At 45.1% G+C, this 13,861-nt stretch overlaps 2 protein-coding genes across 2 annotated transcripts in view; both read left to right on the forward strand.

Moving 5' to 3' along the window:
* Positions 1 to 13,861, forward strand: part of LOC120935478 (zinc finger protein 260-like) — a 111,592-nt gene that overhangs the window by 31,267 nt on the left and 66,464 nt on the right. The window lies entirely within an intron of this gene.
* The window catches only part of LOC120935200 (NACHT, LRR and PYD domains-containing protein 3-like), a 41,542-nt gene that overhangs the window by 14,776 nt on the left and 12,905 nt on the right, over positions 1 to 13,861 (forward strand). The window contains exons 5-7 of the mRNA XM_040347370.1: positions 1,040 to 1,159; positions 5,337 to 5,507; positions 13,366 to 13,539. Of these exons, the coding sequence (XP_040203304.1) occupies positions 1,040 to 1,159; positions 5,337 to 5,507; positions 13,366 to 13,539 (465 nt within the window). The remainder of the gene's footprint in view (positions 1 to 1,039; positions 1,160 to 5,336; positions 5,508 to 13,365; positions 13,540 to 13,861) is intronic.

Raw genomic sequence — 13,861 nt, forward strand, 5'->3', positions numbered from 1 at the left:
TCAATGGACTCCCATAGGGAACCATTGATTTTGAGTAGAGGCAGAGAAATGTGGCTGAAAGCTAGCGAGGCTAAATGCAGATAAAATTGCCTTTTTAATGCAGCTTTTTTCCTGGAGTTGATAATAGCTTAACAGTAAATTTTTTAAGACGTCCTTGTGTATGAGGCCTAAAGTTCGTGTGTGTGTAAAGGCAAGCGTCCCAATGACAATGTAGTATATATATATTGTGGTGGTTTGGGTCTGTCTTACCTGAATGATGGCGGGTTTTTGCCATATTTTGGGAGAGACAAACACAAGTTAATTGGCCAGCTGTGGTTTGGGCTTTTTAAGGCTGATCTAAACAGCATTCAGGGCCACACCCCACAGACAGGAGGTCTGTGCTAAGGAGTCAGGTGACTCCCAAAAAGCTCTGTGAGAGAAGACAGAGTGGATGCATCTCTGCAGGAGGCAGAGGTGACTACTGTTGGAGCAGCAAGAGATAAGCTAGGTGTGTGCTTAGCTGCAGGACGTAAGCTAGACGTGTGCTTATGGCTAAGAAGCTGGTAGTTCTGAGGAGCAGAACCTGGGGCCTAAGTTAAAGGCCTGAACAGCCGGATGGCAAATGTGAAAGCCGGGAGGCTGAATTATTGATATATTTCCAAGATACAGGAATGATGAAAACCCCCTGCGAGGGCTACTTTCGTTTTCTTTGAACTTTACTTTTAAATAAAAGTGGGCTACCAGCCCTTAAAAACCCAGTATTGGATTGGTGTCTCACTGAAAAACGCATCTACCCTTGGAGTCTGATTCCCCAATCTTACAATATATATAGATCTATATCTATATTTATTGGGAGCTTCCTTTAAGTTTTGTCTGGAGTGTGACTTCAAAGACTGTTCATAGCCACCAATGAAAAGTCCTCATCAGGTCCAGTATAAGACTGTAGAGCCAGAGGGAAGACAGCAATGTGGAAGGTAAATGTTGGTTGTTAAATTTTTATTCTTGTTGTAAGAGGCAATACATTCTTGGTGGTAATTATTATATTATTATTGTGTTTTAGATTTCGATTTTGTACTATTTCCAGTAAAGATGAAGAAGGGTCCTCCTCTTCAGATGATATCATGAAACCTGCTAACCTTTCCTGGCTGATTAACCCGGACAGTAAAATTCAGGAATTACAGTAAGAGAAATCTGTGATCCTGCAGTGATCGGGAAATGTGATGTCTTATGATTTGTTCCCGTTTCTCAGTGTTTCCTTTTATCTCTGGGTGTCCTCCATCTTCACTGATGTAGAATCTTCCATCACCTGTCCTCTTCTCATGTCTTCTTCCCTCTCTGAAGCTGTGTGCACACGATCGGTTTGTCCGATGAAAAAAGACCGATGGACTGTTTTCATCAGACAAACCGATTGTGTGTGGGCCCCATCGGTCTTTTTTCCATCGGTGTAAACAAATATAACAGGTTTTACATTTTTCCAGTGGATAAAAAACTGATAGCAAACTCCGATCGCCTGTGTGGAACTCCATCGGAGAAAAATCCATGCATGCTCAGAATCAAGTCGACGCATGCTCGGAAGCATTGAACTTCATTTTTTTTCGGCTCGTCTTTGTGTTTTACGTCACCGCGTTTTGGCACGGACGGAATTTAGTCTTTTTATGAAAAAAGACTAAATCCATCGGATTTGATTCCACCAGAAATCTGATCGTGTGTACAGGGCATGAGGGACTCTTCCTCTTTGTAATCTCATCCATGGGATTTGGGATACCCGTAAAATAAATCTGTGACCAAGCTATGTACACACAGAATGACCATCCATATTCTTAGCAAGCAGTAAAAAGCTTTAGCACAAACCCTCACTGACCTCTGTAGCTGCAGACACCATGGATCAATTCATCTTTAAAATTCCCCAAAATATCCAGTGAAGTCCCTGGGTGGGTATCCGTAATCTACTCTCCCCTCTTCTCTCACTCCTCTGAGTCAATAAGTTTTGAGTGGAAATCACAGCTTGAGCTACTTCATATTTACAAATCTATGAATATAATGTTTCACCCCCTGACCATAATAAAGAGACAAAACACAATACATTCATCTAAAGGCAAAAACATAAGACAGTTCTCACTTCTGTACAAAAGGCCATCCCATACTCAATACAACTCATACTCCAGAAATATCCTCTGTCATTGTCTAACTTCTGTAGGATAGTAATGGTTAAATCCTGGAAATCTACCAATCCCCCATTACTAATAGAAATTATGAACATCCCTATCTCTCATTCCCTTTATGAGTCCTTGTCTGCCATAAAAAGTCCCAAGGCTTCCTCTGTCCTGGCTCTGGGCACTGAGTGCCTATCTCCCCCTCTCTGCTTCTGGTGGGGGTTCTGTTCTGGTATGAGGGTCGTATCCTATGGACATAAACCCACTGCGGAGTCCCCCCACAACCACATAATATATTATGTAGAACTGTGCAGTCGGCTTCATCTTATTGTATTTTGTTCGTTATTCTCATGGTGAGGTTCCAAAATAAAAATCCCAATTTATCTTCACATGTGCATAAAAATCAGCCCAACGGAGGATCTGACGCATCTCGACTGTTCAGTCATAGCTGTCTGTTAGGTTCAACAACACTCCAATAAATGCCCCCAATCTCACACAGCCATGAATGGGTTGAAATTAACATTAGTTAATAAGCAGATTTATGTCCATGCAATGAAATGAAAATTGAGCACACAATGAGAGATGACATGAACATAATAGAGCAATACACAAATCATTAAAGCGGATGTGCCACTAGAAAAATATATTAAAAGCCAGCAGGTACAAATACTGCAGCTGCTGACTTTTAATATTAGGACACTTACCTGTCCTGGAGTCCAGCGCCGTCCGCAGCAGAGGACGAGCGATCGCTCGTCTCTCTGCTGCTCCCCCGGCCATGCTCAGTGAGGGAACCAGGAAGTGAAGCGCTCCGGCTTCACTACCCAGTTCCCTACGGCGCATGCGCGAGTTGCGCTGCGCCGCTGATTGGCTCCCGCTGTGCTCTTGGAACAGAGTGTTCCCAGAGCACAACGGGAGGTGACGTCATGCCCGGAGAAAACCCGAAGCTGTGTGGCCAGAAGTGGGTGCAAATACCTGTCTTTAGACAGGTATCTGCACCCCCCTCCCCCCTGAAAGGTGTCAAATGTGACACCGGAGGGGGGAGGGTTCCGATCAGCGTGAGTTCCACTTTAGGGTGGAGCTCCGCTTTAACATCAATAACAAATCAAAAATCAAATACCGTACCAACTTAAAAGTACATGTGGGCGGCAATGATTTGGGAGTTAGAACGATGATTGACATCATACACGATACTAAAGTTGATGTGGGGCGGTTGATGTTGGATTTTCCCAGCACGGTCATCGTCTGGTCGGACATTGTGGCGCGGACGACTTGGAGGATGCCAGGTCGGTTGAGGGCGTTAATAGGGCCAGAAAAAGATAAACAGTGAGGTGAGTAAGTTCATTGTGCCGAATGGGGGGCTGGCGGTTAGACACCTGGAATTAGAGCGGGAAACTTGGAGGTATATCAGGGGTGACGGGGTTCACTTAAACGAGGTGGGTATTGACCTTTGGGTGTTGGGGTTGCAGGATGGAGTGCAGAGAGCCCTTCGGTGCTGTGGCGGGTGTTGGTCTTGGCAGGAGAGGGAAGATATGGCAGGAGGAGTTTTTGGGGACCCATCATTACTATGGGTCCCGATAATGGTTTCCTGGGAGGTTAGCTGGGAAGTGGTAATGGGGCACTGCAGTCAGTGGCTGTCTCCGGGCCAGCTTGTCGGCAGGAGGCCTATCAATACACTGTAAGTTACCGCAGTGCATTATGTTTTTTTCCCCTCATAGGGGTATAGAGTTCCTGCTTATACCAACACTAGTTAGATTTATGGTTTTTGTTAACAGAGTTTATGTTATTTATGGTATTTTATGTTATTGTGTTATTTATATATATATATTTATATATATATTGGTTTAATAAATTAGGCTGTTACAGCCTTTTATAACTCCAACACTGGTGTGGTCTCAGTTACTATAGTTAAGAGGAATGGTGGGAGGGTTTTTTGGTTAAAGTGTTTATAATTCCATCTGTTATACATCAGTCATGAGGTTTGTCCAAAGCAATACATAAACTGCCTGTAAGTGTATGCATTTAGAAGTTCTGAATCTTCTTTCTGTCTCCGCAACCCAGCAGTCTCCTGCACACTCGCTCTGTGTCCTGCTCAATCACCCCCCTTCATCATCAGTGCCATGTTATGAGAGAACCTGGAGGGGGAGCATATTTACTGCTGGCTACTGCTCACACTACATGCAGGGAGGGAAGTGAGCTGAGGGAGGAAAGTCTGTTTGGGGGGATTAGCTGAATACAAAACTGATAAAGTTCCATGTCCGGAAGGAAGTAGGAATGTGTGAAGGGTTAAAGGTGACAAGGAGGGTCGGAATAGCAGTGAGTGTGTGTTGGAGCCACAGAGTTTACAGCCCTCCAAGTGTTGTGGAAATGTTATGAAGATGTATTTAATATATATTGTCCCAGTCACTCTAAAGAGCTGACTGGGGCAGACAAACGCTGGTTGAGTCCCGTCTGGTAGTGGAAAACTTCCTGGGGTTGGAGAGAGGTGTTTGCTGAGTGATGATATGTCCACCAGAAGCATAGTCAGAAAAACAAGCCTAAGGTCAGTAACAAGCAGTTGCCGGTTGGGATCAAGTACAAGTGTAGTCAAGGAACAAGCCAAGGTCAGTAACGAGTGGTAGTGAAGATAGGGATGGCATCAGGAGTGACAAAAGAGATATAGTGGCTTGAGGGAGCACAATAATCTGGCAAATAGGAAAGGCATTTCTTAATTAGAAAGTTGATGGGAGGAGAAAGAAGTTCAAGTTTCACCAGAAATTAGATAGAAACTACGTTTGTCCAAAGAATCGGACAGGTGGCTCAGCAAGAAGATCTACTGCCAGACACAGCAGAGTTTTTGTGTTCAGATCCGGGCCCTAAAAATGTGTCAAATTCAAGTAAATGTTCTAGACAAGGAGGAAGTCTGCTCTGACTGATTGGACTGTATGTACTTTTCAGCTTCATGTCTGTCTGTGCTATTTTTTCTATCTGCAGATGTCTGGCTTCACCGAAGACTTATATATCGTTTCCTAACTAACTTTTGCCTTGAGTTCCCCCTATGTCAGGCCTTATCGCAAGTAGAATTTACTGACTTTTCTCACCTTGATGATGGGAGTCCATTGATTTTTTTCCTTTTTTCTTTTGCATTAGATTCGTGATGACAAAACTGTGAGAGTTTTTGGGTAATTCCCCTGGTATACTCTCATGTGTCCGTATTTGTCTCTGCAGGTTGTATAAATGTGGCTTGACTTCCTCATGCTGTGATGATTTCCGTTCCATTCTTATTACTAATCGATCTCTCATCAGACTGGATTTATCATATAATGATCTGCAGGACTCAGGGATAAAACTTCTATGTGAGGGACTCAGTCATCCTGGCTGTACTCTGCAGGAGCTGAGGTGAGAATCTATATATATAAAACTCAACGTGTGTGTGTGTATGTATGTATGTATGTATGTGTGTATGTATGTTCCAGCATCACGTCCAAACGGCTAAAGATATTAACATGAAACTTGGCACATATTTTACTTATATGTCAGAAACAAACATAGGATAGGTGGTTTAACCCTTACCCACCCCCATTTGCCATGGTCGGGGTTTTTCTTTAAAGTCCCATTCAACTCTATGGGAAATACATGTTACTTCATAACTTCCAAACGGCTGTAGATATTTCCATAACACTTGGTCACATGTTACTTATATGTCCACTTAAACTATAGGATAGTTAATTTAACTACCCCCATTTGTGAGGGTCGGGGTTTTTGTTTAATGTCCCATGCAAATCAATGGGAAATGTATGTTCCCACATAACTTCTGTACGCCTGGAGATATTTCAATAATACCTGCTACACATATTACTTATATGCCAAATAAAAATATATGACAGTTAAATTAACCCTTACCTACACCCTTATATAAAAGATGGGTATAGTTATATTACTATGATTTTCCTTCCCAAAAGGTTAAGATAGGAAGACCGGGCAACGCCGGGTATTCAGCTAGTTGTACTATAAATGATATAATATTTTGCCAGATTTCAGAAGGATCCAGACATGTTACCTAGATGAAAGTTAAACAAAGACAGACTTCTGAGTACATACTATAGGAAAATCAGATAACAACCATGGCCCAGATTCTCAAAGGCGTTACGACGGCGCAACACCATTTGCGCCGTCGTAAGTCCTAATCTGGCTTCAGGTATCTATGCGACTGATTCTTAGAATCAGTTACGCATAGATACCCATTAGATCTGACAGGCGTAAGGCTCTTACGCTGTCAGATCTTACATGCAATTTTGTTTCCCGCCGCTAGGTGTCGCGGACGTCGTTTTCCCCGTCGCTTATGTAAATTAGTTAATTACAGGGATTCCCGAACGTACGCGCGCTCGACGCAGAGAATTTACGTTGTTTCCGTAGCCTTTCCGACGCGTAAAGTTGCCCCTGGGTCTATGAGGCGCAGCCAATGTTAAGTATGGCCGTCGTTCCCGCGTCGAAATTTCAAAAATCTACGTCGTTTGCGCAAGACGTCCGTGAATGGCGCTAGACGCCATTTACGTTAACGTCTATGCAAATGACGTCGGTGCGACGTCATTTAGCGCAATGCACGTCAGGTAATTCACCCGACGGAGCATGCGCAGTACGCTCGGCGCGGGAGCGCGCCTAATTTAAATGGTGCCCGCCCCATTTGAATGGGGCGGGCTTGCGCCGAGCGATTTAACGATACACCGCCGCAAGTTTACAGGTAAGTGTTCTGAGAATCAGGCACTAACGTTGTAAACCTGCGGCGGTGTAACGTAAATCTCATACGTTACGCTGCCCAGGAGCAACGTAATTGTATGAGAATCTGGGCCCATGTTTTTTGCATGTGTAGCACCCTCTACCTTAGTTGGGTAGGTGCTAGAGTAGTGTTTGTGTTTTACTGTCAGTTTAGGTAAATTTAGGCAGGCCTAGCTGTGAGCTAGGCCTGTTTGTTTTTGATCTGGGGCAGGGGAGTGGTTACGTGTGTAGTGTAGCAGCAGGTGACTGACATGTGCCTCAGCCCTCTGGCATCTCCTCTGTTTCCAGGGAGAAGGTTCTGGAAAGGAGGCAGGGTAGAGTGCTGGGGTGACATGGGGTGTGTTAGGGAGCCCCAACCAATCCCCAACTAGGATTGGCAGGGGGCAGGCCTCCTATATATACCCATGGTCAGCCTGTTGTGGGAGGAGTTGTTGGGTGGAAGAACTGAGATGATGGAGTGTTTGACTGTCGTGGTCTGAGGGAACCCTCTTTCTGGAGGAGGGGTGAACTCAGGCCTGGAGCTCGGGAGCTGGGAGGGAGCCTCTCTTTACCCGGTCATTGAGAGGTGTCCTGGAACAGAAGCTGGAAGAGGACAGTTGGGAGCACTGCCGGGAAAGTCATTTAGGAGGGATCCATGCCGGTCGGTGAGTGATAAGCACAGTGAGAAGCTCTGGGAGAGACATTCCATAATTGGATGAGGAGCCAGAGGGAGAGACTATGGTGTTGTTGAAGTCAAGCCGCTGCAGCCAGCAGGGTTGGCAGGACTTGCACCGGACTTGCTGGGATCAGTAGTCCATCAAGTATCAGTTAGCACAATTATCCGTTTCATCTAAAATGGTTGCTACCACAGAGGGGACTGCAGGCCCTCGCCTGAAAATGGCTACTAGTAAAATGTTAGGATTTAGTGTGAGGCCTAGCCATGTGCTAACGGTGACTGGAATCTAGAATTGGACAGTGAAGGAAAGCAAGTGATCTCAATTTATTGTCCTGGAGGAGATGTGCAGTAGAAGAGACTGTCAGTTTGGATTCAATTACCTTTATTTCAACTAATTTCCCGTACACACGATTGCCTAAAATCTGATGGAATTTTTAGTCGGAATTCCGTCCAACCTGACTTCCATACACCCTGTCAGACCAAATTCCGGCTGTCCAAAGTGCGGTGACGTAGAATACTGTGACGAGCCAAGAAAAGTGAAGTTCAATGCTTCCTAGCATGCTTCGACTTGATTCAGAGCATGCATGGGTTTTTTTATCCGTCGGAGTTGCACACAGACGATAGGAATTTCCTATCGTTTTTTTTTCCCCATCGGAAAAAAATAAAACATGCTCTATTTTTAACCACTTGACCACTGGGCACTTAAACCTCCTTCCTAACCAGACCAATTTTCAGCTTTCGGTGCTCTCACAATTTGAATGACAATTACTCAGTCATACAACATTGTGCCCATCTGAAATTTTTGTCCTTTTTTTCCCCACAAATAGAGCTTTCTTTTGGTGGTATTTGATCACCTCTGGGTTTTTTTTTTTTTTTTGCGCTACAAAAAGAAAAAACACAGAAAATTCTGTAAAAAAAAAAAATCTTGTTTCTGTCATATTAGCAGGTATTGCAGAGTATGGGGGGTATTGCAGAGTATGGGGGGGTATTGCAGAGTATGGGGGGGTATTGCAGAGTATGGGGGGGTATTGCAGAGTATGGGGGGGTATTGCAGAGTATGGGGGGGTATTGCAGAGTATGGGGGGGTATTGCAGAGTATGGGGGGGTATTGCAGAGTATGGGGGGGTATTGCAGAGTATGGGGGGGTATTGCAGAGTATGGGGGGTATTGCAGAGTATTGCACAGGGAAGGATGGATGGCTGGATCTGTGACTGCATTTGTCACAGATCCAGCCCACAGCAGCTGCTGCTGCTTCCGCTCTCTCCCCCCTCTCCTCTCACACTGTACCGTTCGGTACAGAGAGGAGAGGGAGGAACCGGCGTCCTCAAATGACCCCGGTTTGTTTACAAGTGATCGCTCCGTCATTTGACGGAGCGATCACGTGGTAAATGGCCGCTATCAGCGGCAATTTACCGCAATCTGTCATGCGCCGGGTCTTCTAGATGATTCCCAGGGGGCGCGCGAGAGGAGGGACGTCCTCCCAGAACGTCCTCCCAGAATAACTCCACTGCGCTGTAAGTGAGTGAGTGAAAAACGTATATAGCGCTGCACATGCGAACTGAATCGCCTCTGGGCGCTTGTTTGACCATTTCTCCATTGACGTATTTTGTCTATGGCGCAGTGGCAAAGAGGTTAAACACCGACGGAAAAAAGTCAGATGGGGCTCACACACGATTGGAAATTCCAATCATGTGTACGCGGCATAAGAAGTATTCATCATTTGGACATCCGATGTCCCTTTTCCCCATCCAAGTTTAATCCCCCAATAAAAACAACAAAAACAAGCAAGAGACTGTTCATTGTCTGGAGAAAGTGTGGCAAAAATGGGTGTCTGACCGAGCAGGGTGTTGTGTGGATGTTGAAACACGCAGCGACCCCTCGGGGCACCGCTACATTCTCACCACCCACCAGAATACAGCTGAGAAAAAAAATTGCTCCTGGGCCCAGGACAGGACCAAGGGCATCCCATGTAGTAGGTTGGATGGGGGAAGGGAAACAACTTGGACAGGGCTATAGTACAAATAAGTTATGTACAAACATAAATATGTACATTTCTGTCAAGTATATACACTGTACATCACAAATATACAACCCGAGCTACAGGTCCCTGCAGCTTGACGCATGAAAACACTTTTGAGCCATAGCATCTCTCCCGCAAGAAAAATACTCTTCTCGCAGAATTCTTGTCCTCTGAAGCGGTGAATATAAATAATCAACTATATGGTTAGGGAGCAAAATCTCTAATCCACTCTGAGAATAACAGACAGAAGAGATATATACTATATATACTATTAGAGGAGAGATATACTGTATAAACACTATGGGCCAGATCCACATAGCGAGTACGCCGGCTTACTTTCAAATTACTTTGAATCCTCAAACCAAGTACAATAGCAGAAGTTGCCCAAAGGGTGGCACTAAAGAGCAGAAAAAACATGTAGTATGTCAATTACGTCACTACGTTCATGTTTGTTGGCTGAAAAAGTACTGCCGTGTGTATGCATACCACGTTCACGGCCAACGGTCTTCGAACAAAAACCATGGAAAAGTTTGTTTGAAGTCCGATCGTGTGAACGAGGCTAAAGACTGTTTTGCCAATTTTCAGACAGAACTGTAATATATTATATGCTGGCCATAAAAAAAAACAATGTCTTCCTTAAAAAAGTAATTTTAAGAACGTTTGATTTTCTAACCATTAGTGGGGTCAAATCGACGTTCTTTTTGACCACAGTGACGGGAAAATTGGAAGGAGCAGAATAGAAAACTTCTTGGTGAAAGGAATTCTCAGACCGTGGATGTGGTTTTTGTTCAGAAATTACATTCATTTTAAAACTGAATGGGCTGGATTCAGAGAGCAATTGCGCTGCGTAACCATAGTTACACAGCGCAATTGCTTACTTGCCCCGGTGTAACGAATGCTCCCGATTCAGGAACCTTGTTACGCCGACTGCAGCCTAAGATATGCGCGGCATAAGGCTCTTATGCCCGCATATCTTAGGCTGCATTCTTGCGATGGCCGCTAGGTGGCGTTCCCGTTGTGCTCAGCGTATAGTATGCAAATTGCATACTAACGCCGATTCACAACGTTACGCGAGCCCTGCGTACGCAGTTTACGTCATTTCCGTACGGCGTTTTTCGTGTAAGGCTGCCCCTGCTATCTGATAGCAGGGGCAGCCAATGTTACGTATACCCGTCGTTCCCGCGTCGCGAAATTTCATATTTTCGTAGTTTGCGTGATTCGTGAATGGCGCTGGACGCCATTCACGTTCACTTTGAAGCAAATGACGTCCTTGCGACGTCATTTGCCGCAATGCACGTCGGGAAAGTTTCCCGACGGAGCATGCGCTCTACGATCGGCGCGGGAACGCGCCTAATTTAAATGATTCCGGCCCCCTACGGGATCATTTAAATTGCACGCGCTTACGCCGGGCATTTTGCTGGCGCTCCCACGCAATTTACGGAGCTACTGCTCCGTGAATCAAGGGCAGCGCAGTAAATTTGCAGGGGCGCAGGGCAAAAACGTTGCCCTGCGCCTCCGTAAAAAAAGCGCAAATCTACCTGAATCCAGCCCAATGTTAAAAGCAAGAGAAATTTTCATATGATATTCTTTCGTTCAGCGAACGTACAAAGGTTTTTTTACGCATGAATATTCTCGTCTGGAAATGGTTACGTTTATGGCCAGCATAAGGTTCAGTTCACACCTTTGCAGTTTGCTTTTGATCCATTTCTACACGGCTTTTTGTTGTGCGTTTTGCACATGCAATTTAACCACTTCCATACCGGGCACTTATACACCTTCCCGTCCAGACCAACTTTTAGCTTTCAGTGATGTTGCACTTTAAATGACAATTGCGCGGTCATGCTACACTGTACCCAAACTAAGTTTTTATCATTTTGTACCCACAAATAGAGCTTTCTTTTGGTGGTATTTGATCACCTCTGGGATTTTTATTTTCTGCAAAAAAAAAAAAAGACCGAAAATTTTGAAAAAAAAAAAACATTTTTTTGTTTCCGTTATAAAACATTGTAAATAAGTACGTTTTCTCCTTCACTAATGGGCACTGATGGTACTGCACTGACTGGCACTGATAAGGTGGCACTGATGGGCACCGATGTGGTGGCACTGATGATGGGCACCAATATGCGGCACTGATGGGCGGCACGGATAGGTGGCACAGATAGGCAGCACGGATGGGCAGGGATAGGCGGCACGGATGGGCAGGGATAGGCGGCACGGATGGGCAGGGATAGGCGACACATATGGGCAGGGATAGGCGACACATATGGGCACTGATAGGTGGCATGGATGGGCACTAATGTGTTGTACTAATGGATGCCAATCAGTGCCAAACAATGCCTGCCAATCAGTGGCATCCATTGTGGCACTGATTGGCATCCATTATGTGTCATCCCTGGTGGTCTAGGGTGACATACCTTTGATTTAAATCCCTGGTGATCTAGTGGAATCCCTGGTGGTCCAGTGGGCATCCTCAGGGGGGGCTGTGCTGATAATCGATCAGCACAAACCCCCCCCCCCCCGTCAGAGGAGCAGCCGATCGGCGAGTGAAGAAAAGCCGATTACTGGCTTATTCTGTTTACATTGTGATCAGCCGTGATTGGACACGGCTGATCACGTGGTAAAGTGTCTCCGTGAGAGACTCTTTACCTATATCGGTGTTGCGGATTGTCAGACTGACACCCTGCAACAACGATCGCCGCCATGCGCGCCACCGGGGGCGTGCAGCGGCTCAGAATCTTGAGGACGTCATATGACGTCCAGTCAGGATTCTACAACCACTTTGCCGCCGTCATCGCAAAAAATGTCAGGTAGGAAAAAGAAAAAGGAAAGAGGGAGGAGAAGAAGGGAGGGGGGGGGGGGGGGGGGGGGGGGGGAGGAAGGGATTAGATTTGGGGAAAAGGAAAAGAGAAGGTAGAAAGTCAGCCAGTTGGCTTAAAGAGGATTACTTTTTGCAACACTGTTATGATCAATGGGAGGAGACAGTGATACGTTTAAATTATTTATTGGTATCAAAATTATTTAAGGCATTAAAAGTTACAAGTATGAAGAAAGTACTTTATATCAATGGTGGCCAAAAAATTGTTCATGGCTACCTTCAAAAAGAAAAAATACAAGAAACATGCGCAATAAATAAAGACAGGACATAGACAAACATTTAACAACTAACGTGATCTGGACACGTTTTGTTCAGACCGATCATGTATCGACACTCTGTGAAAGTATAGTAATAAATTGGATGCAAAAGTATAATAACAATGAAGTACAACGGACAAATATAGTCCCTACTACACCAGCTAGGCTGTTTGCATCTAACCAATGGGGTGTCGATATAAGATGAAGGGGCTGAACATGGGCTAGGAGGGGGTGGGAAGAGGAGGGGATGGTTATGCCTGGATTATTAGTAATTGGACTATATATTGGTAGTAGATAGACTGGAGTGCCTATTAATGGTTAGTCCTAGGGTTATTCGAAAATCACAGTAGAATCCCGGTGTTTTAAGGAGTAAACAATTTATGCTGATCTCTGATCGTTTAGTTTTTTAAGTCATTGGCGGGCGGCAAGTGGTTAAAAAAAAAAGACGCAAATTGCTGCAAAAACGCACTGCATGCTTTACTGCAGCTTTTCCATTGAAGTCTATTGAACCTAAAAAAGCACAGTTTTGCTTTGAAAAAAATCCTTGATCTTTTCCAAATACGCAGTGGTAGAAAAAAGCATAGATGTTTCTAAGATCCTGCGCACTGATTATTCATTGGATGCGTCTACTTCTGGAAGAACATTTAATCTTTGTTTCTTGTTTTTATCTCCAGTATTGTTAGGTGTAATATGACTTTATCATGCTGTGATGATCTTTGCTCAGTTATCACCACAAACCAAACTCTGACCAGACTGGAGATAATATTAAATGATGAGAAGATGGCGGACTCAGAAGTGGATCGTTGTTGTGAGGTCCCCCGTCATGCGGGATTCACTGTGGAGAGATGGTAAGAAGTGTTACACACATACCGTACTTATCGGGGTATTGCGCGCTCCGGCGTATAGCGCGCACCCCTAAAGTGGACCCGACATTCCTGGAAAAAAAATTTTTTATTACATTTTACTACTTACAGTTTTGGTGTCTTGCGCCGCGTCCATTGGCGGCCTCGTCGGGTCCGGCATCCATCTGCGGCTTTGGGTGTCCTCTTCGTCGGGTCCGCCTTCCGTCTGCGGCTTCGGGTGTCCTCTTCGTCGGGTCCGGCGTCCTTAGGCTGCGGTGTCCTCCCCGCTGCCGCTCGATCACTCTGCCGAGTTTGAACACTGCGCCGG

Source organism: Rana temporaria, chromosome 4 (assembly GCF_905171775.1).
Source record: "Rana temporaria chromosome 4, aRanTem1.1, whole genome shotgun sequence".
Taxonomy (NCBI): Eukaryota; Metazoa; Chordata; class Amphibia; order Anura; family Ranidae; genus Rana; species Rana temporaria.